The sequence below is a fragment of the Leptinotarsa decemlineata genome, unplaced genomic scaffold (assembly GCF_025532065.1).
Source record: "Leptinotarsa decemlineata unplaced genomic scaffold, Ldec_3_MD MMD2_tig00001393_RagTag_RagTag, whole genome shotgun sequence".
NCBI lineage: Eukaryota > Metazoa > Arthropoda > Insecta > Coleoptera > Chrysomelidae > Leptinotarsa > Leptinotarsa decemlineata.
This window is the reverse complement of record NW_027412562.1, coordinates 3780914-3803312: the sequence shown is the minus strand read 5'-3', so window position 1 is coordinate 3803312 and position 22399 is coordinate 3780914. Positions and strand designations below refer to the sequence as shown.

Genomic DNA, 22399 nt, shown 5'->3' with positions numbered 1-22399 from the left:
TAGTTTAATAATTAAGTTATTAATTAACAAATTTATAATTGACGTTAAAATTGGGATCAAAATTTTTTAAATGCGCATTTTTGTTTATTGATGTATCCCAACATTACATGCATTTTTTTGTTCCTCAATATTTACATTTAATATGTTTAAATAATTTTTTTTTGTTTTTATGTCAGAGTGACGAAAGGCGCGTGGAAGCCAGACTACCCGCTTTTGGCTCTATTTTCAGGGCTCTGTAAAAATTATAAATAATCGAGATAGTTTCGGGAGTCGGGACTTTTTTTACGCAAATTCATTGATTTTTTCAAATCTTTTTTCAAATTTCCAAAATTTTGAAAATTTCCCAAGATTTTAAAAAAAAACTAAAGCCCCATTTTTTTCACTTAATTGTTTATAACTTTTGTAATTTTTATCGGCGCGTTTTCGCACCTTTCCTTAAACTTTCTAGGCAAAAATACGAATCGAATGACACCTTGGTCGTAATTTTTGAACAGAGCTGAAAAATGTCACATGTGAACCAGACTAATATAGGCATTCCCTTACTCAAAACCGAGCAAACTAATCGCCGGCCTTATTACGTTCTAAACAAATTCGAGCTGTCAGGTAGGCATACAGAAACCATAATCGTTTTATAACCTCTACTCTCTGTGTGTGGTGCGGCGTAAAAACAGATGCACGTTTTTCGTATTATGAAGTGCCTTGCGAAGACAGGTAGACACATTTTAAAGGGTACAGAGTTATTTATTAGTCTCCAGAGCTCATGTATCTATTCATACTCCTTTAAAGCTTTCAACCCACTCCGCGTAGCGTTGCTCTTTATGATAAAACCCTCGTGGATCTCGACAACATAAATACGAAATGTTTGTTTAATCTAGACTCAAGGATGCGGTAATGGGCGGTTTATTAAAAAAATATGAGGTTCAAAAATAAAGCCGTCGCTTACTGAAAACTCAATGCCAAATATTCGCAGCTAGAGTTGTATTCGAAAAGGAGTTTTCAAAGCTTACCGTCCCTTTCAAACATTTCAATATTCTAAAGTTCAGATTAGAAACGAGATACCCTCGAGCTCACCGAAACTGACCAAGGGAACTTCCTGGAAATATAAAACTACCTACCTGCTTGCATTCATTCTAACACTAACAGTAGGTGAGATTCCTTAATAATAGGAAAACCCGAATGGTTTAGAGCTATTGTTTGATTAATATGTTCAATTCACATGACGTTTTAATCAGATAACGGGTCTTCTAACAGGGACTTCCAAACTTAAACAACTGATAACGGTCACATTTGTCAAATTATTCAGTTCCTTATGCCAAATTACCATAGCTGGGTATAGCATTCAACAACACGTGCAAATAATAAAATTGTTTCATCAAAATAGGTGTCCTGTTCGGGCAACGTACCGCGCGCTTCGCCCATTTCACGGTCGCCATAATCGCAATGTGGTAACAAATTCGAGTCCGCTCTTTCTGTAAACGATAAACCAACACCCGTTCATCGACGAAACGTAAAATCCGTCGAAAACATCGCCGCTGTCTGTGAGAGTGAGCAGGAGAATCCGATGCAGTCGCTCACAAGAACTCGGCCTTTCGCAGACCACAACTTGGCAAATTTTGCGTCGAGACTTGGGCCTGCACACGAACAAAATACAACTGACCCAGGAACTGAATGCAAACGACGATATACAACGGCGCCCATATTTCTTTGAAAATAATATTGGCCAGGCCATCACTGTCAACGGCGATCACTATAGGTCGATGATTACCAACTTCTTTTGGCCTGAATTAGATGGTCTGGACACCACGACATGTGGTTTCAATGGAGCGGCGCCACGTGCCACACAGTTCATGCCACATTGGACATCTGTAGAGTAGGGAGGGTGACTGTAGGCCCACAGCACTTAGGCCACATGGTACCAATTGTACATCCTCCCGAGGAGTTGTCCCCCTAGGTCATCGTTCATCCTGTACACGTGTTCTCTGTAGAGTAGGGAGGGTGAGTGTACGCTCACAGCACTTAGATCACATGTGACCCATTGTACATCCTCCCGAGGAGTTGTCCTCCTAGGATCGTGTCCTTTTCAGGAAGGTGGACAGGTCACTAGGAGACATCTCCTTTATATCGGCAGGTGTAGGCCAAGACTCGCCGAACACACACTCTCTTATGAACGATAACTCCGGACACTCGCATAGGACATGCCTGACAGTTCCATCTTCCTGTTCACACATCCTGAAAGGTGTGTCTAACACAGGAGTCAATTTGTTTTTGTATCTGTAGAGTAGGGAGGGTGAGTGTAGGCCCACAGCACTTAGGCCATATGTAACCCATTGTACATCTTCCCGAGGAGTTGTCCTCCTAAGTCATCGTCCATCCTGTCCTTTCCAGGAAGGTGGACAGGTTTCTGGAAGATATCTCCTTTATATCGGCAGGTGTAGGCCAAGACTCGCCGAACACACACTCTCTTATTGACGATAACTCCGGACACTCGCATAGGACATGCCTGACAGTTTCATCTTCCTGTTCACACATCATGAGAGGTGTGTCTAACACAGGAGTCAATTTGTTTTTGTATCTGTAGAGTAGGGAGGGTGAGTGTAGGCCCACAGCACTTAGGCCATATGTGACATATTGTACATCTTCCCGAGAAGTTGTCCTCCTAGGTCATCGTCCATCCTGTCCTTTCCAGGAAGGTGGACAGCTCTCTGGAAGATATCTCCTTTATATCGGCAGGTGTAGGCCAAGACTCGCCGAACACACACTCTCTTATTGACGATAACTCCGGACACTCGCATAGGACATGCCTGACAGTTTCATCTTCCTGTTCACACATCCTGAGAGGTGTGTCTAACACAGGAGTCAATTTGTTTTTGTATCTGTAGAGTAGGGAGGGTGAGTGTAGGCCCACAGCACTTAGGCCATATGTGACATATTGTACATCTTCCCGAGGAGTTGTTCTCCTAAGTCATCGTCCATCCTGTCCTTTCCAGGAAGGTGGACAGCTCTCTGGAAGATATCTCCTTTATATCGGCAGGTGTAGGCCAAGACTCGCCGAACAAACACTCTCTTATTGACGATAACTACGGGGACACTCGTATAGGACATGCCTGACAGTTTCATATTCCTGTTCACACATCCTACATAGAGGTGTATCCACTAGCCCCATATTATGGAGCCACATTGGACATAAGCTACAAACTTCTTCATAGCCAACATAACCCACGCCAGAGTCATGGAAAATTATATTTATGAGCATTTCTGTAGCTAGGACACATTTGATCACGGGAGGATAGTTACTGGGAGGGGTCAAACAAATGAATTTTATAAGCAAGCAATTTTTATAGTGCATAATGGTCCAAGGACTTCTCATAATTAATTTCCTAATTTAGCTAAAGTTGAACCTATAAAAATCTCGACAAGTTACTGACCAACTGAACTTTTCATAGGTTTAAATCACGCAGTAACTTATCAGGAAGAACTTTTCAATTTGTCTTTCATTGTACTTGATATCAGATTTTCTGTTGGTCTATATTTATTTATTTTTCAGGTTGTGGACGGTTAGAAACCCAAAAAACATAAGGGAACATTGACTCCTCTACAAAAATAATGTATTTCAAACTCACTGAACTGTTGCACTATCTTCTTTGTTTTCTAGATAATGGTATTTCAATATTTTATTTGATCCATTCCCATAATGTCTCAATTGTTCAATAATTACCACACAGAGAAGCATTAACAACAGTTTAACTAAATCAATTTCAAGCGCTGTACCGTATCCAACGTACATACCTGACTTGGCCCCATTGGGATTTTCAACTGTTTATGAAAATAAAGATTATGCTAATGGGGCGGAAATTCATAATCAAGTCTGGTGTTGGTTTATGAACGTGGTAGGACCGTGGAAAGGTACTTCGAAAAGTGCTTTTCTCTTTTTGAACAGCCTTCGTGCAAACCAAAGCATTTGTATAAATTAAAGGGTGTTGAAAAACAACAAAAAAGAACAATGGTCATGAACTTCTCTGGAAGAATCAGGAGAAATAACGATGACAGAAATAATGTTTTGAGATCTACAAAAAACCAAGAACGTCCGAAAAACTGAAAAAATATTACATACAGCTTGGCAAATCTAACTGTGGCTCTGAATATTGGATGCCCAATAGATCAGCCGGCGGAGTGGGGCGAGAGCTCATCAACATCGACGAACTCGTGTAGTGAACATCGTGATGAACGGTAAATTGAAAAACAAGATTCTCAGCGGACAAAGCAGAAAAATTTTGAACAACGTTTCAATATTTATGCAAGTGTAAGCAACGGCCAATGAAATGAGAGTTCCTCTTGTAAGAAGTAATAGAAATAATATTTGTACCTTATATATGTATGTGTGTGTATAGATATGTATATGTGTGTATATGTATATTACATTTGTATATATATGCTTATGTTTATGATGACTGATGAAAATTTGCAGATTTGTCAATGAGACCTAATGTTCTTTGGGCAATAAAGCATATTATTATTATTATTATTAAAAGATTAAATTGTAACTAATAGTCTGAACGATCGATTTTCACTTGCTACCGTCTAACCCATGTTAGGAATCACACGTTAAAAGGTAAGACCTCCCTTATCTTTAGCTCACGCAAGTTTCGACTTCTGAGGGTTGTCGTTCGTAGGGGTGCGACAGCTGGTTAACGGAAAAACAGAGTTTAATTAGATTTAAACAGAACTTAAAAGGTTCAAGAACGAGTAGCTGAGGGTTTGTGTACGAACTATACGAAAAATCAAATCAGAATAGAAAATAGCGGGAAAAACATTTTCAACTCCAAATGAAATGAAAAACTATGTTTATCTTGACCGCTATAAAAGTGTAATTATAAGTTTACTAATATTGTCTGGGTTTTATAAATAGTATCGTCGTGAAATCTGGATATTAGTTATCATCAACGAAAAATAATCACCTCACTTCATTAAAATCAAGTCAAATCAACGAAATGTATACAAACCCTTCAAAACCAACTGGTTTAGATTTTTGTTTTCCAAACCCTTGTCTTTCAACAACCTCCTAAAACATTTTCTAAAACTAACTTCTTACTTTGATTGATCCCATTAGCTAAATAAACGTCGGCAAAAATAACGGCCAAACACTATAATAATAAATCCAAACCAACACATCGGTATTGGAAAGATCAAAAGGAAGCTTTCTGCGATATAGGCTAAATATTATCGAAACTCGATATATGTTTACACAAGATCGATGCCAACATATAAACATATTGATATAATTACACCTTCGAAGACAGGTTAGAAGTTATCCACAACTACGAGTACGTCGAAGATAGAATTACGAGTATTCAAAATCAAAGTTATTATCTGGCAGAGGAACCTATATACGGTGAAGGGTTTTATCAATGATTTCTTCTGGATCGTACTTTAATTTTATTTCTTTACTTCATTTCTGGAGGTGGAGCTTAATCTAACAAAATTATGAAAAAAAAAATATCGCTTTGAAATATTCATCAATGGATGAACCTAAATATTCAGTTCTCCATCTCCCAAGTATACCATGATAAAGTCGTAGATCAGTCGACAGAAGAATTGAAAGAAAACGTTACAGGATGTAGATATAACGTATTTTATGGTGTGGTTTAATTCGACAAGATGCAATCGAGATTGCGAGATTTGTACCAAAACTGTTTACTAAAATAAAAAACGGTGAGGTTTTGTAAAGTGGTTATATAATAATAATAATAATTTTATTCCAGGCAGATCACAATTCAAATGATATTGGAACAATCAAAAAAAGAGAACACAGCACATGTATATATAAAATTTTGAATAATAGTAAAAATTATAAAGTAATATTCTAAACATTATCACCGGTCATATACCTAAGAGTATAAAATACATATTTGAAATAGATTTGAAATGCATTCAGGCACCATAGTCACTCAATAAAAAATTCATCTACTTCATAGTAACATTTACTGATTAGCTTTGTCAATTTGTTTTTGAATATTCTGTAATTCCTCTCACTCGCAATATCCTCAGGCAGCTAATTGTATAGTTGAATCCCTGTAAAGGAAGAGGCAGGGTTGTTCTATGTTGTGGTATCTGCAACCGTATCTTGTATTATAGTTGTAATTATCACCACTTGTCGGGAGGTTAGAGAGTTGTAATTTAATTACCAATAATGATTTCATGATTGAATTCGCAGGTTTCAGATCTGAACTTTAATCAGAAGTATCAAAGGAATAAATCTGTTATTGTACAGTGGCTGGAGTTACACTGCATCGAAGAATAACATCAAAAACTTATCTACGAATTCTTTTCAAAAAATAAGGTTAATGTTAAAATTTCCGGGATACGTATACAATTCAATAAGCAATGTTATCATTTTTTTAAGTTGGTACACTCGTCTCGAACGTATGTTCACAGTTTCAGCAGGTTTAGTTTGTTGGTGAGATGCATAAAAGTTAGGAGTGTTTTATGTGTTCGGCAATTTTCTTATATCGAAAAAAATGGATGAAAGAATTTACATGAAATTTTGTGTAAAAAAACGGAGATGAGTGCTCAAAAAACACTTGAAATGTTGACAGTAGCATACGGTGATTGTACTTTGGGTTGGATTTTTTTTACAAGTGATGCAAGCTTTTAACAGAAGGTGAAGAAAATATTGAGAAAGTGAAGAAAATTGTTATGGAGAATGATCGAGTCATTATTGGAGAAGTTACTGAGGGTGTCGACATATCGGTTGGCCCATGCAATGCAATTTTATCGGAAATTTTGGGCATGAATCGTGTGGCTGCGAAATTCGTTCCAAAATTGCTGATCAAAAAAAAAACATCGCATGAGCATCGCTCACGAATTGTTGAATGATGACAACGGCGATCCAGATTTGCTCAAAAGGGTCATAACTGGTGAAGAATCATGAGTATGTGATTATGACATCGAAACCAAAGTTCAGTCGTCCCAATGGAAGAGCCCAGGAAAGCCAAGAGCAAAAAGAAGTACGCCAAGTTCAATCAAATACCGCACTCTTTCAGTCCTATCTACGGGATCGAAAACATTATGTTCAGCTCAATGGGTCCAAATCTACCGAATATAGTGCTTCTTCCGGTGCTCCACAAGGGTCAAATCTAGGGCCATTGCTCTTCAATATATTCATTGATGATATTGCAGATGTTATAGATGTGTATTTCCTTTTATATGCCGATGATTTAAAACTATAGTGCCTCGTTGAGATTATAGATAAGTGTGTGAACCTCTCAGCAAAGGTAGGACGGGTTGTAGAATGGTGTTATCGAAATAACTTGTCGCTAAAGCCGGATAAATGTAAGGTCATGTCTTACAGTTTGAAAACGAACATCTTGATCTTTGATTATTCAATAGAAAACGTTTCCCTGGTGAGACCAAAAACATTTACCTACTGATCTTGGCGTCACATTTGAAACTGCACTACCATTTAATAGGCATATCGATAATGTTGTAACCTCCTCCTGTCGTTAGTACGGATTATTTGCACGTAACAGTAGAGATTTCAAAGAAACTTCGACCTTAAAAACTTTATTCTACGCTTTCATAAGATTAAAGTTAGAATACGCGTCAGTTGTGTGGAGCCCCTTTTATCAATATCATATTGATAGATTAGAAGCAATTCAACGACGATTTTTAAAACTGCTAAGCCTAAAAACTGATGGCATTTATTCTCCAATAGGAACAACCCACGCTGAATTGCTACAAAAGCATAACTTTTTCAGTCTCGAAAAAAGGCGTGAACATTATAGCGTTGTACTAACAACCTATAAAATTATCAAAAGCATAGTTGACTGCCCAACATTACTGGAAAAGTTGAATATTTGCATTCCTAGAGTCTGTTCCAGACACCCGAGTACCTTTTATATAAAAACATCTCGCACAAATGTTCTGGAGAATTCTCCGATCCAAACCATGTGTAAAGTGACAAACTCTGTTAGCGAAAATTTACATATATTTAGTTGCAAATTGTCAGATATAAAATCCCACTTTCTAAAATAATTGTTTTGTCGCCTATAATAAATATAAAATGTGTAGTCTTTATAGTCACTTGTTAGTATTGTTTATAGTGTTTGCAGACTTTACAGTCATTTGTTTGTGATGTATTATTATACTATGTTATTTCCTGCTCTGTAATTGGGCCATGTCCTGTAGAGTATTGTATTACAAATAAATAAATAAATAAATAAATAAATGTCAAGGTTTTGCTCACTGTTTTCTTCGATTACCATAGCGGTGTGCATCATGAGTTCTTGCCATATGCTCGTACGATCAAAAACAACACCGTAATCATGTATCAGCCACCGTATTCACCAGATTTGACCCTGCGACTTTTTTATTTTTTTCAAGATTGAATAGACCCTTTGGAGGACGGCGTTTTGCGACGATTGAGGAGTTGAAAACCTAATCGCTGAGGGAACTCAAGATACAAAAAAGTGCATATCAGAACTGCTTGGAGGATTAAAAAAAGCGCTTGCACAAATTTATTATATCCAAGGGGGACTACTTTGAAGGGGACACAATAAAAATTGATAAATGAATTATTTGTTTTGAGAAAAATAAAAATTCACCTATTTTTTGACATATCTCGTGTACTTTTATTGATACCAAATGAGTATCCATTTCCATTGAAAAATTCAACAGTGATGATACAAGGTTCAACTACAGTTATGATTATATTTCTTCGTCTGAGATGTGCGTGAAATACTAATAAATGGTTTCAATCATATCATATCGAATGCATAAACGAATCGCAGGGGTCTACACTTGGGCCGATTTTGTTTCTTATATGTGAATGATTTGTTGATAGTAAATTCATTTCTCTGAAACTTATGTTTCCAGATGTTAAAATGCAATGTTGCAGTCTTAGACTAGACTAGTCTTGAGTAAACTTATAGGGTAAACTGATTTAATGTACATTATTTTTCACATTTTTTTTAGGGCAAAACACAAGCACTACAGGAAAATCCTAAAGATGCCATAAGAGCTGTGCCTGTGCGAAAGTAGTGATTCACATTAGATTTGAATCGCTGGAGAGATATGCTTAAGGGCGGAGCTCCATACATGAGAACAATACTCTAAAGAAGGTTTGATCTGAGCTTTATAAAGCATCAAAAGTTGCTGAGGTGTGTACAGTTTTCTGATTCGGAACACTGTTCCAAGCTTTTGAGAAGCGGCTTCTGCAATTCCAGCGACATGATTATGCCAAGACATATTTGTGTCCATTTTGAACCCCAACAAACTTATCGAAGCAGAAAGCGGAATTGTCTGACCTGACATTATTATAGTCAGCAAAGCCACATATTGGATTCTTCGTTTTTTCCAATAAGTCGTTGACATACAATGATATACATATTTGAAAAAGTATACATGTAGTGTTATTTCAACCATTTCTTATTGAGCATAAAGCAAATATTGTTTTGTAATAAATTTCCCCTTAACAAATACAAAATATTCGCAAAACTAGGCAATTGTTAAATTTCAATAATAATATTAATCGATAATTTTTGTGTAATTATAATACAACGATAAAAATAAAAACAACATTAAAAATTATTTGGCGCTCCGGGGCGACTTCATTGATTCCAGTGGCGCATTTGCTTTTTCAGCTGCAGGAAAACCCGGAAAAACCTGCAGCACCACATCATTTCTGAAGATCTTGATCTGCCAATGTCCTATCTCTCATAAAACAAAATGTAGGATTTCTCCAGAGGCTCCAATAGATTCAATACATCGCCAGAACACACGACTATTGTCAAACTTGAACCAGTCCGTTTCGTCTTTGACCAAGGCGTAATAATGACCAAATTCAACGCCAAAACCACAGTGAACAATGACTGCATGAATATTAAAATAGTGGTCTGCTAGATTGAAATTATCATCTATTTCGAACCTTCGAAAGAGTTTCTTGCTTCCGTCAGAGGTTGAGTCTTGTTTGAAAATAATTAAATAATTTTTATCAGAATTAACATTGTATGCGGCACCACTTCCTCGTATCAGGTCAAAATGAAATTTTGGTGGAACCTTTGGTTTGGATTTTGGTTTGGAACCTTTTTGAGGGGTAGCAGCATAAGATGGGTCATCACCCTAGTGAGTATAGATATCAATGTATTCAGTGTATTATTTGTTTTGTAAGGTGTTCTAACATCATATATATTTCCAAATTCGTTCTATCTTTTCAGACAGCTTTGGAGTATAATAATAATAATAACCTAATAATTAAATGTCTTTATCCACTATAAAAAGTAGGTACAATTGAAAAAGAAGAAAAAAAATCAGTATAAAGGTGCATAGAAGTAGTATAAGTCAAGGCTGTTTTTCAACTCAACCTGGACATGATATAAAGTATAACGTTAGTTGTGAAAGGCGGCTGTTGCGTCGGTAATTGTTGAGTTGATAGTTGATGAATTGGTGTTGCTGTTTGTACCACCATGTGATATTCAATTGTCCGTTTTCTGCTGCATTTATTAAGGAATCTATGAACAAATAATCATAAGCTTTCTCTTTCAAAACAGATAAGTTTAATCTTCCCCGTGAAGATCACTTGGTGATCGAGACACGTGTCGAGGTGTCGAAAATAACGATTTGGTGTTGGGATAAAACTCCAGTAATATTAGTTCGATAACTTTATTTATGAATCTTCTCCATCATCAAAATTCTCAGCTGTACCTATTACAAATCATTTATACTCCGGTCTCACAAAAAATGACTTTTCTTCAATATTTAACGCCATATTTTGTAATTTCGTTAATAAAAGTGATAAATAAGTCAATCAGAAACTGCTTTTTTGTTTTTACGCCCGCATAAGGGTAAAATGTACTTGCTAAATAAGCAATTATTAACTGGTATGACACGGAACTTCTTTTGATAAATCCGCTATTTCCTATTGACCTACATCCTCGAGGGCCTACTGGCCTATCTCCGAGCTTGTGTGGCGCGTGTCTCATTATTACACAAGTTGTTCGATGGAGTTGAACGAGGGGTTGTGTATATCCTCAAAGGGTTGTTTTATCGAGCCGACAGCATAATACGCGGACCGCGCTATACCATAAATAGGTCGAGGCTGTCCGGTCCTAACGAATTACCGTCGCCGGGTGATATTGTCATATACAGGTTGTACTCACGAAATCGTCGGCGTTTATACAGTGTGTAACAACGAAAACTTAACAGAGCCGTTTTTGAATATAAAAAGTAAGATTTTTAAAAAAAGCTCGGACACGTCGATTTCTAATTAAAAGGGGACAACCTTTCGGACTAATCACTAAGGGACGACCCTTATTTAGATAGGGAAAGTAGGTCGAGTGGCACCTTGCTTTAAAGGTCTTTCGAATACCCCTCCGAGGGACTGCGTACTACAAAAAATCTGATTAGTCTGAAAGGTATCCCCCTTTAATTAAAAATCGACGTTTCCGAGCTTTTTTTAAAAATCTTACTTTTTATAATTCGAAAACGGCTCTGTTAAGTTTTTGTTGTTACACACTGTATAATTGTAGGGCTACATCGAGAATCGGTTTATGAAGACACTTGAAAGTCATTCTCAGTATTTAAATGGCGAACTTCCACCAAACGGTATAGTCGAAGTAACCTGTATTGTGAATAGTTGAAGCTGTCGGCATCTCAAAGGCCAAAAAAAATACAGAGAAATAATGCCGCTGCCAACTAATCCACGTGGACTGTAGAATTGGCGGTTCGTATTGGATAATTTTTACTAACCAATAGCGATGGTGAACAGTGCGAAAAAGAGATACCAGTGAATAAGATTCGGATTCATTTGAATATTAAAATACAGAGAGTATGTTTCCATGTATATAAGAATCTACAGCTCAAGTTTGGTTTCGAGTAAAACAAACTATTACAAGCAACATCAGATTTGACCGAAATTCCTTTCTCAACTGTACGTAAAATATTCAAAAACAAACCTTATGAACGCAAGACGCGATTTGATACGGGATTACCAAAACCTTTAGAAGTTCATGTAATAAAATCATTGAAAAAACAATATACGACTGTAACAAAAGCAATGAGATTCCTACAACTGAAATCATAAGGAAGAAACTGAATACTTCGGGCCATAACGTGAGCTGCTGTGACAAAACTCTTCAGAATTGAATAAAAAAACTAGGATTTAGATTTGAAATAATAAACAAACGTCAAGCAGTTATGGAAAGCAGAAGAATAGTGGAATTGCGTAACAAATACTTATAACAAATAACTAAATATAGACAAGAACAATGGCAAATTTTCTATTTGGACGAAACTTGGTATGACACTCACTACACAGTTACGAAAGGGTGGACTAATGGTTTGAGAATGTGTACGCCTAACATGTCGACAAACAAAGAATCGCGACTAATCATTGTGCATTGCGGAGGAATTAAAGGATGGGTTCCGAATCCTTTGAAATAATGTGAAAATAAATTGAGGCATACAATGTTGTCTATCATAAGAACATGGAAGCTAATATTTTCGAGAAATGGTTTGAAAACACATTGATCCCAAATTTGGATGCGAATAGTGACAATAGTGACAACGCTTTCAATAATTGGCGATAGCTCATCAAAGTACCGACTAAAAATTCGAGGAAAAATGAAATACTAAGTTTTTAATGGATAACAATTTGTATTTTGAAGATGACTATACCAAAAACCAACTACTTGAAGTTTTACAGACAAAAACATTCGAAAAAGTGTATGCCTTTGAGAGTATTGCTGAAAAGTATGGACACACCATACTGAGACTTCCCCCCTATTTTTGTGTGTTCAATCCCATAGAGTTGATTTGGGGAAAATTGAAACAAAGAATCAGGCGTAAAAATAATTTTCCAAAATTTGATAAGGAAGTAATAGAGCTAGTTGAAGAAATATCTAATATTACCGAAGAAGACTGGCAGAAAAGGATTGAAAAAGTAATTTTAGTTGAAAAAGACTATATGTAGATTAGTCACTTCTTATATTAATGGTGGAAATTAATTCATTATTGTTATATATCATTCATTATATTATAATATAGTTATTGTGATTCTTATATAATCAGAAATAATTATTAAATAACGAAATTAGTTAGCTCCTAACTATATTATTAAAGTGGAACTGTTGAAAGGTGGTTGCACTATATCGTTTACTTGAACTGTACAACAAAACAGCTACTCTGTCGATTTTGACAAAACAAAACCTTGAGTTGTCAAAATAAGAGACATTTTGAAATCTTTGTGTGGCGAGCTACTGTTTTTAACAACAATCAAACGTCTCTTCGGCAGACGAAAAGATCAAAAGGTTTCGGTGTTTTGCCTGTTCGATTGATAGAAACATTTACTTTCAGTTTTTCAATCGAAACCTTCATTTATTTCGGTGCCGTGGAAAATGTTGGTATGCATCAACAGCATGTTGAATATCATTTGTTGTTTTAACAAGACGGTGTTAATATTTAGATCGATATATTCCACGACAATGGATTGGGGGAAAGGGCAAAACCGAAAGGCCTCCACGGTCACCAGATTTCATCTCCTTGATTTTTTATTGTGTCGATTCCTAAAACGTGATTGGACATGTTTAAACTATACAGAAGAAGGTATTGTATAATGAAACACGTAAGTACTGCGATTTTATGAAATGTCATGTGAAAATCTCACAAAGAAGTTACATGTTTATATATTTACGCAGAACATTTACATTTTTTATTTCCATTTCTATAGTATTTCGAAATTCCTTATTTTATGTTTAGCTAAAACTGCAATTTGTCATATCACATGTCTATTCATTTTGTGTTTATAAGCTTCTAGAACAACACATCCCAATTGTATTTTGATTAATTTCACTCTTTTATTGTGCTCTTTCTCCTTCATTCTCATCTGGATAAATTGATGAATTATGATTTAAGAAATAATCATCATCAAGTTATCATTTCGAAAAGTGCAATCCGTTGTATAAAAGAAGATTTTTATAAACCATTATAACCATCTGTAGTTTTTTATTTCTCCATTCTGCCGGTTATTTCAACTACGTCAAAACCTTTAAATGATTCCCTTTTTTTGTAATCTCGTTCCACTTGCAGAGTCGATGACTGCATTAATTGAAGGTAACTTATGTCAATTTATGCTTATTGAAATTGAATGTTTACAGGTTTAGCTGAAGTGTTTCACAATTGCTCTCAAGTGATAGTGACGTCAACTTGACGATACGTGACAGATTGATAAACAATTGAGTGTTTTATCGAAAAGTATCATCAGATGTTACTTGAAAATTGTATTAGTTTAATTTTTTTCAAGTTAGTTTGGAAAATCGTTTGAACCGTTCTATCATTATGATAGTGGAAATGTTTTATGCCTGTTGAACATTTTTAACTGGAAAATTTATTCAATTCGCCCTGAAAGCCATTTGGGAAAACAAATAATCTAATAACATTTTCAGTGCCGAGTTCAGTAACTAATAAGAGTATTCCAACTCGTATTTCAACAACTACTTATTTAATAGCCAAATCAAAGATTCCATTGACTTTATATGGATGTGGTGGAGATATCAGTTCCAAAGAAATATCGGGCATGTCAATCTAAATACTCCATTTTTCTAACCCAAGGGGTGCCCCTTAGGTATGTTCCCTCTCCTTTGGGCAATGAAATTTCACACTTACCTGGACCCATAAGTAGCATTCACTACAATCTGAAGATGCAACGGCCAGCCTGATACCCAGATTTTTCACCATTAACTTTAACTTTTTTCTTCGCAGGTATTTTAGCGATGTTTTTTTTATACAGAAAACATTGAAAAATCTAAACAATAACTGCATATAGATTTGCAACACGTTGTTCATATTTTTGTACAGTGTAATCATTAACGTGCAAATAGCTAGTGAAATGGTTTTTCATTTCGCAAATATCTAGTTTTGTCTCAAAACTAGTCCTGAAATGTTTCAAAATAAATATTCAAATTCAATACTTCAATATTACAAGAGAAACGCAATCTTGTTTTTTCTGAAGGTATTACAAAACAAATAGTTGTCCAGTTGTCCAATAATTTATCCTAATCATTAGTCCAAGGAATGAAAATATAAGCAAAGTTATTAACTATTGACTTATTAAAATTGTATTTACTTTCACCAGATGAGGAAAATGGATTTTAGTGCACTACTGCAGTAACATATATTTCAAATTAAATATTTCATTTAATGAAATTGTTTACAAATAAATTTTGAACATCATATATAAAACCTAATGAAAGGAGTATTTAACAATTAATTTGGAATCAATAATTCCTACTAATAATCCCATGAAATAAGTACTTAAATTAGGGATTTACACAAAAGCATTAATTTAGGTGAGATGAAATTTCCCAGAAAGGTTTAAGCCATTTCCATAATTTATTCAAAATTAAAGAGTAGGCATCAGTTGTGAACAATTTCATTTTATAAATTCAGGTTATTGTATTTCACCAAGTCTCGCAAACCATTAAAACAATTAATGGTTCCTTAAATATCACTTGTCTATTAATAAATAACAACTTCAGATTTTTTTATCTACTTATATAACAAGACTATCGTTTATCAAATTAAATAATTTGTTTTTCATTTGGAATTTTGAATGATGCACCAGTATTAAAACTGAGTAATCTTATATTTATTATAGTTTGTCAAACAAAAATATGACAAAGAAACATTTTCACACGTAATTAAAAGCTATGGATTCATTGCAAATAGAAATTTAAAGTGGAACAACAAAGTCGAACGTATTTAAAAATAATTTCAATATTCATTCGGTTTCAGACATCCGACGGCAAGTAGGTACGTTTGCAAATTTATTAGAAATTTGATACATAGTTTTTCCAAGAAATAAACTTATGATTACCTGATGTTAATTTTGCATAGAATTATTCATGGGACCAAGCAACTTCTTTTAATAACCAGTCATCATTCAATATATTCGCTAAAATAACTAAGAAAAAAGTTATTCAACAGATTTATATTTTAATATTAATGCATGCATATTCAATTCAATTTTATCAATATTCAATTCAAGGGGATGACAGAATGAGGTTATGTCTCAGGTTATGTAGAAGCTGAATTGTTTTCAACAATCATTTTTAACAGCCACCATTCATCAATAAAACAAACGTCCAGCGTGTCATTAAATCATAAGTGTTGTATGTTTACTAACCTTATTGACATATCACTATGTTTGTTTATTTGTTCACAAGATATACTCACTAATTTTATGACTGAAAAATGCTTGAAACAGTCATGTATTTATTTTGAAAGGATGGTAATGTTCATTAGAGCATACAAATGAATACATTGTAACAATTTTGAATTTCAAGTAAATGATACAGTCATAAAAAGTGGAAATCTGACAAGTGTTCAAATACAGGCCTCAAGTACACTGTTTGTAAAGAAAATAACGTGTGCTGAAAATTTTATTGTAAGTCAAAGGTTCAAAATATCGCTTGTCTGCATTTTCTCGTTAACGAAAAATTGACCAAAACGAAAGTTATAGAAAATGCTTTTGTCTTCAAAACTTATTACTATATTTTTTTTCATTTTTGATGAATACGATCAGTATGTTATAATGTAGACATTCTGGTCATATATTGACTATAGTAGTTGATGGCTACACTTATTGATTATAAGAAAAATAATGAAGCTGCAGAATAACACCGTCTTGGAATAAAAAAATATCTTCATCTCCTTATGTTGTTTTCAATAAATTTATGACAGTTTAATGAATTAACAAGAAAGCAACTCACTACAATCGTTGTTGGTGAATATGCTGATTTGTTAATACTGCTAAAAAGAACTGTTAAGATTATTTCCTTTTTTAAACATTGTTGCATATTCTTTTCTTATTCTCACTATCACGTTCAAGGGTGGCTGGCCCAGAAGATGAAGTGCTAATATTTTAGAGTCCAGAATCAATTCCGACTTTACTGCCATCTGATCCAGAAAATTTTTTGTGATTGCAGAAATGGTTGTGGGGGAAACTGCAGCTGCAATAAAATTATTACTTTCTTCTCCAACATGTACCATTGCCAAGGCCATTTCTTGATAACTGAATGAAAATATACCTACAGATATTGATTTGTTCAATTATATTGACAGGGGGAGATTTCCAGTACAAAGTATGGTAAACTTCCAAAGAAAATAATGAAGCAATTAACTTGAAAATGAAGAGGTGCTGATGAGGTGAATGAAATCTGTTTCAATTCTACAATAAATGTTTGGAGTACAAACTGACTGGGAAAAAGTTTTTATCGTGGAATTCAGTGTTCATGTGAAAGTACTTGTTTCCCATTTGTATATAATAAAGCCTTTGTGAAAAACTTTGTAGCTTTCTTCCTTTCCTCGGGAGTTTCCCACATTTTTTGTATACAGTTGGAGAAGAAGAAAGCCAAAAAACATTATTTTTGACTTTTTGACTTTTCATAATTTTTTAGCACACATGTGATAAGCGGTGACATGTTATATTGCATTCGTAACATTGAATTTGATACCTGTAACAATTTTTGAGATCTATGGGAATGATTATAAGTCGGAATGTCTGTTTCAACTGGACTAAACCGAATTTCTCGGCTTTAAAGAATGCTTGAAAATCGTAGATTTGAGTTTAATGGCCTCCCAATGCAGGAGTACTTTCTCGCAAACAAAATAAAAAAGGAGGTAGGTTGTGTAACCCATAACAAAGAAACCGCTTCAAGAACTGCCGCAATCAGAGTTTTTTGCGGCGATTTCTAATGGTTAATCGCTGCAGAGGATTTATCGGACTTTTCTCCACTTTCTCACGGAAAACTTCAAGAGAAAACCAATTAAAAACTCACCTCTAGGTCCTCGTAGGTTCGAAACTGCAGCACCGAGAAGCCGTCGATAATGTCCTCCTCGCAGAGGGGCTCCTTGGCCTTTTTTCGTCGATTGGGGGGCCTCGGGGGCTTCGCCGGAATGACATCTTCGTCTCCGCTGTCCCCATCGAGATGGTCAGCTTTGTTGATCTCGCGTTGTGCCTGCATACGCTGAGCGCGTTTTCTTCGGCGGTTTCTCTGTTTCACTTCGACATCCATGGCTCAGACATTACAGCCGCCTTTAGGGAGGCCCTTTGCCGACATAGCAAGCATTTACCACAGGCTACTCGACCTATGGCGGATTTTTCACCCTGTTCGCGAAGGTTTCCATCAACCCGCTGGTTTTCTGGACATCGTACACGGTCACACTCACCGTTCGGCACTCGCACCATACACTTGAAAACACACACGACTTTCAACACACCGAAAAAACAATATTTACAACGGCACGGCACCAGTCAGTCAATAACCATGTAAAATGTCGCGACGCGCCCGCGCCTTCTGTCGGAGGATATGCGAACTCAGTAAATGGCCGCAGTGCAGCCAACTTGATACGGTGCCGAACGCAAACTCCCCAGATTTCACCATGAGGCGAGTCGGTCGGGGTATAGTCCAGTAGAAATAAACATTTCCGTTTATAATAACTCACATGGAGCTGAAAATTGACACAGACCTAAATCACACTATCATTAATGGAATATCAAAAGTTTTGATTGTACTTGTGAGTGCTGAAAATATTATTGAAGATCAAATGTCAAAAATATCTGTATTTTGTTTTTTCTCAATAATGGTAAATTTATCGCAAAAAATAGGTCGGATAAAAGTTGTAAATGGTGTAGATCTACAAAAACTGTTCAGAAATATTATATCCTGTGGCTCACCCATGAAATGCAATGTTTACAATATGTCCAAGATAAGTAGAGCCAGTTTGGAAATATTGGAAACCAGAACGTTTTAAAATTCACTAATTGAACGATTATGGTGATACATCAGTAAAGTTCTTGCCAAAAAGGTTATATGTCGGGTGAATTCGGTTCATATAAACATTAAAATTGGTGTTTTTTTTCGGGGACGAAACGTCAAACCATTTTATACAACATGAAATGTGTCAATGAGAAACTGTTTTTTCATTATTCAATATCTTTTTGAAACGCCAGGACAAATTTAATTGCAGTTGGCAAATTTCAGTTCTTTTCGGGTATCTCCAAAACTAATTGAAATTTCCTAAATTTAAAGACATATTTTAAAGAAAAGCCCTGTGATGGGCAGCTTTTCTCTAATTCAACTGGATTTGTATCTCTATCTATGTTTCCGATTTCCAAATGCTGGGCACAGAATATATTAACTGTATGTGAAATAATATTTAAATGGTGATATCCCAACAATGACGATTACTAGAAAAAGGTGATAGAAACAATTTTTGTAGACAACTGCATGTTCTACAACTGTCATCTGATCTATTTTAAAGATAGCAATTGCTGGTAACGAAAAAAATGCAAAAAACCCTAATTCTGACTTTTGACAATCAATAATTTGCTCATGAGATTCGGTGTTGACTTTTGGTAATTCATTCATTACAGTATATTTGAGACCTGTACCAATTTTCAGTTGTACGCGAATCATTGTAAATGAAAATGTCTATATTGACTGGACTAATAGGCGAGTTGGTCGAGCTATTTGTTCTGAATTGAACAATGGACATTGTCGGTGGGGTAACGGTGGTCGCGTTACCCCCTGAGGGAATACGAAGAGGGTTGTTTGAACTGTTAGGTAATCATTTGGATTGGAAAATTATTCGAAGACGTATTCCTCATTCGCCTTATATATCAGTTACCTAAATACGGTTTTACGTCAGGATAACAGAAATGGCTTTACGCTTGCCTAGATTTTGCAATGTTTGTGAAAATGATGGTATTTTATATATAGTTAGTTGTTACAAAATACAGTTTTGCGGTTTTTTCCTCTGTTTTTTCAATTCAATTGTGTGGAATTTTAACAAAATTTAATGTTTTGAAAAAATTCGAAATGTATAAGAAGGGGCCATCCATAAATTACGCCACACGTTAAGGGAGAGGGAGGGGGTCGGCGACTTCTGAAGGCGCGTCCACACTATGTCGAATGTGCCGAAAGACACAGTCGACGTAGTGTGGACATGTCGATCGACTAAATCGATCGACAAATGTTGAGTCGAATGTAATCCAAATGAAATGGATTTTTCTAACAGTCGAATGAAAATAATTGCCAAGTGTGGACGTGTAGAACGTGTCAACAAAGTTTTTGATACTTAGTTTTGTGGAAACCTGTATTCTAAATTTAACGGATCTACTTCATCCAACAATAAATCCGTTATAAATTCAGTTGTACTGTACTTTTTTTCCATTAACAAGGCTAGGTCGAATCCAAAACCTCCTGGAACGATGTACATGTTGGTTTACAAGCGCGGACATAAATATGGCAATGGCAGCAACAATAAGAACATCTTCATCACTCATTTTGTTTTTGTTTTGCTTGTTTCACTAAATATAATTCATTTTAGAATATTTCTCACTCACTCTCGTCTCACTCAACTACTCATAGTCGACTGATGAAATACGTGTACACAGCAGTATTACGTGTACGAGGCAACTGTCGCCTATGTCGTAGTGTGGACGCCCCTTGACACTGTGTGCCAAGGGGGTGGGAGGGGTAGTAAATTTTGTGACGTCACATTCCAAAATCTATTATAATCTAGTTCTAAAACTTAAACTTTGAACTATTAAAGAAAAACTTATGATTTATGATATTGTTATTAATGTCATAAGTAAATTGTATTAGAATTTCTGGAAAAGACAATACATGACATTTAGCCATGTTAAGATTCAAACGGTTATTGGAACATCAATCATATATCAGATCTAATTCATAATTTTATTCTAAGCAGTCCCCATAATTTTCTATCACTTTGAATATTTCAAGGTCATCGGCGTAGAGCAGTTTTGATTTGTTTATTGTTTTAATCAAATCATTGATGAAAATCAAGAACAAAAGAATTATTACAGTACGATTTATCTAACTATAATCTATCTATAATTACAATTATAGTGTTCGTTTCGGATGTTATTATTGCTATAATTTCTTTTTCTGCTTATTGAAATACATATAATATATTTTTGATGTAGATATGTTTCAAATAATCATGAAAGGTTTTCTTATTCGAAGTTCATTATAGAAAACGCTCAGAGCAATGGAAAAAATATGAATAGGTACCTGAAACTGAAAAAAAACTCTTGAAAAACTCTACGGTACATAGGGAGACGTGAAAGTTGCTATTGTGTTTTCATTCAACTCAATCAATCAATTTCCAGGGACGTAATTTAAAAGGGAATAATTCACACAATTATAATCGAATATTACCGAAAAATCCCGAAATATAATATTGAATTCAATTTCTCAGTATGAAGTGAACGTCTACGATCCAAAAACTACTGTAGATATTGTCAACAACCATACTTTAGATCTTGTTCTATTAATAGATCAATAGTTACTTGTGATATAAATAGGGATTTGGAACCACTGGTAGAGGAGGATAGTCATCACCCTTTTTTGTTGTTTGAAATCAGAACCTCACAAATCTTTCAATAATTTTTCGAAAACCAATGACATCTCAAAAAGTTACAACTTCAGAAAAGCAAATTTCCCTCTGATGTATCAACCCATTTCTCATATAGATTGGTCCCATATTTTAAAACAAACAAATATTAATGACGCAGGCTATCATCTAAACCTAAACAGTACGCTGTATGGTGTTTTTGATGTACCCGTCCCCCTGAAAATTGATCGTCCTGTAGATACCCGCCCTGGTTCACACGAAATATAATTGAAAACATTTATAAGAAAGAACGGGCTCACAAAAATCTGACAAAATATAAAATACCTTTTTATCAGCAGCAATTTATCGCGTTGAGAAGTGAAGTGAAAGAACAAATAAACAATGCTTATAAAAAATTCCTTAACGAAAGTTAACGCAAAATTAATAAAGACCCAAGTGCATTTTGGAATTTCATGCAGAACAGAAGAGATAACTCGAAAATTCCGAGAGTTATAAAGGATGAGACTGAAACTTAGTCATCAGTTCATTTCAAGAGACTCTACAGCATGGAAAAAGTCAATTGAACTAAAATATAGAAATTCACAATGCAAATAATTATATATACAGGGTTATTCAAATTCGTTTCTGTACATAGGGATCTCGTAAACGATAAAAGATAGAGTGTCGGTTAAATTATGGCAAAATTGAGTATTTTAGAGACCTATTCAATGATGTGAATTAATCGAATATAGCTTTTTTGGTTCTGGAGATATACAGGAAAAACCAACAAATCCCAAATTATTTTTTTGCCTATATCTTCTTTATTCGCAGACATATTGAAAATCTGTCCACATTTTGCTATTGCCACTTCATGTGGACTATCAGAATATGTCATGAATCTTTTATACAGGGTGTCATCTGACTTGGGCCACCCCCATCTTTGAATTTTTAAATAGGGACCTGTATTTTTTGTTGTAGTTTTTGT

The 22399-nt window shown here is 35.1% G+C and overlaps 1 protein-coding gene across 4 annotated transcripts in view; it reads right to left on the bottom strand.

The window, feature by feature from the left end:
* tay (tay bridge kinase) overlaps positions 1-18347 on the bottom strand; it is a 237708-nt gene extending 219361 nt beyond the window's left edge. For 2 of the 4 annotated variants that reach the window (XM_074175828.1, XM_074175830.1), the window contains exon 1: positions 17829-18347. In XM_074175828.1, coding sequence (XP_074031929.1) covers positions 17829-18065 — 237 coding nt within the window. In that variant the 5' untranslated portion in view covers positions 18066-18347. The remainder of the gene's footprint in view (positions 1-17828) is intronic. The other 2 variants (XM_074175827.1, XM_074175829.1) reach the window with 1 other exon arrangement.
* Between the last annotated feature and the right edge of the window lie 4052 nt (positions 18348-22399).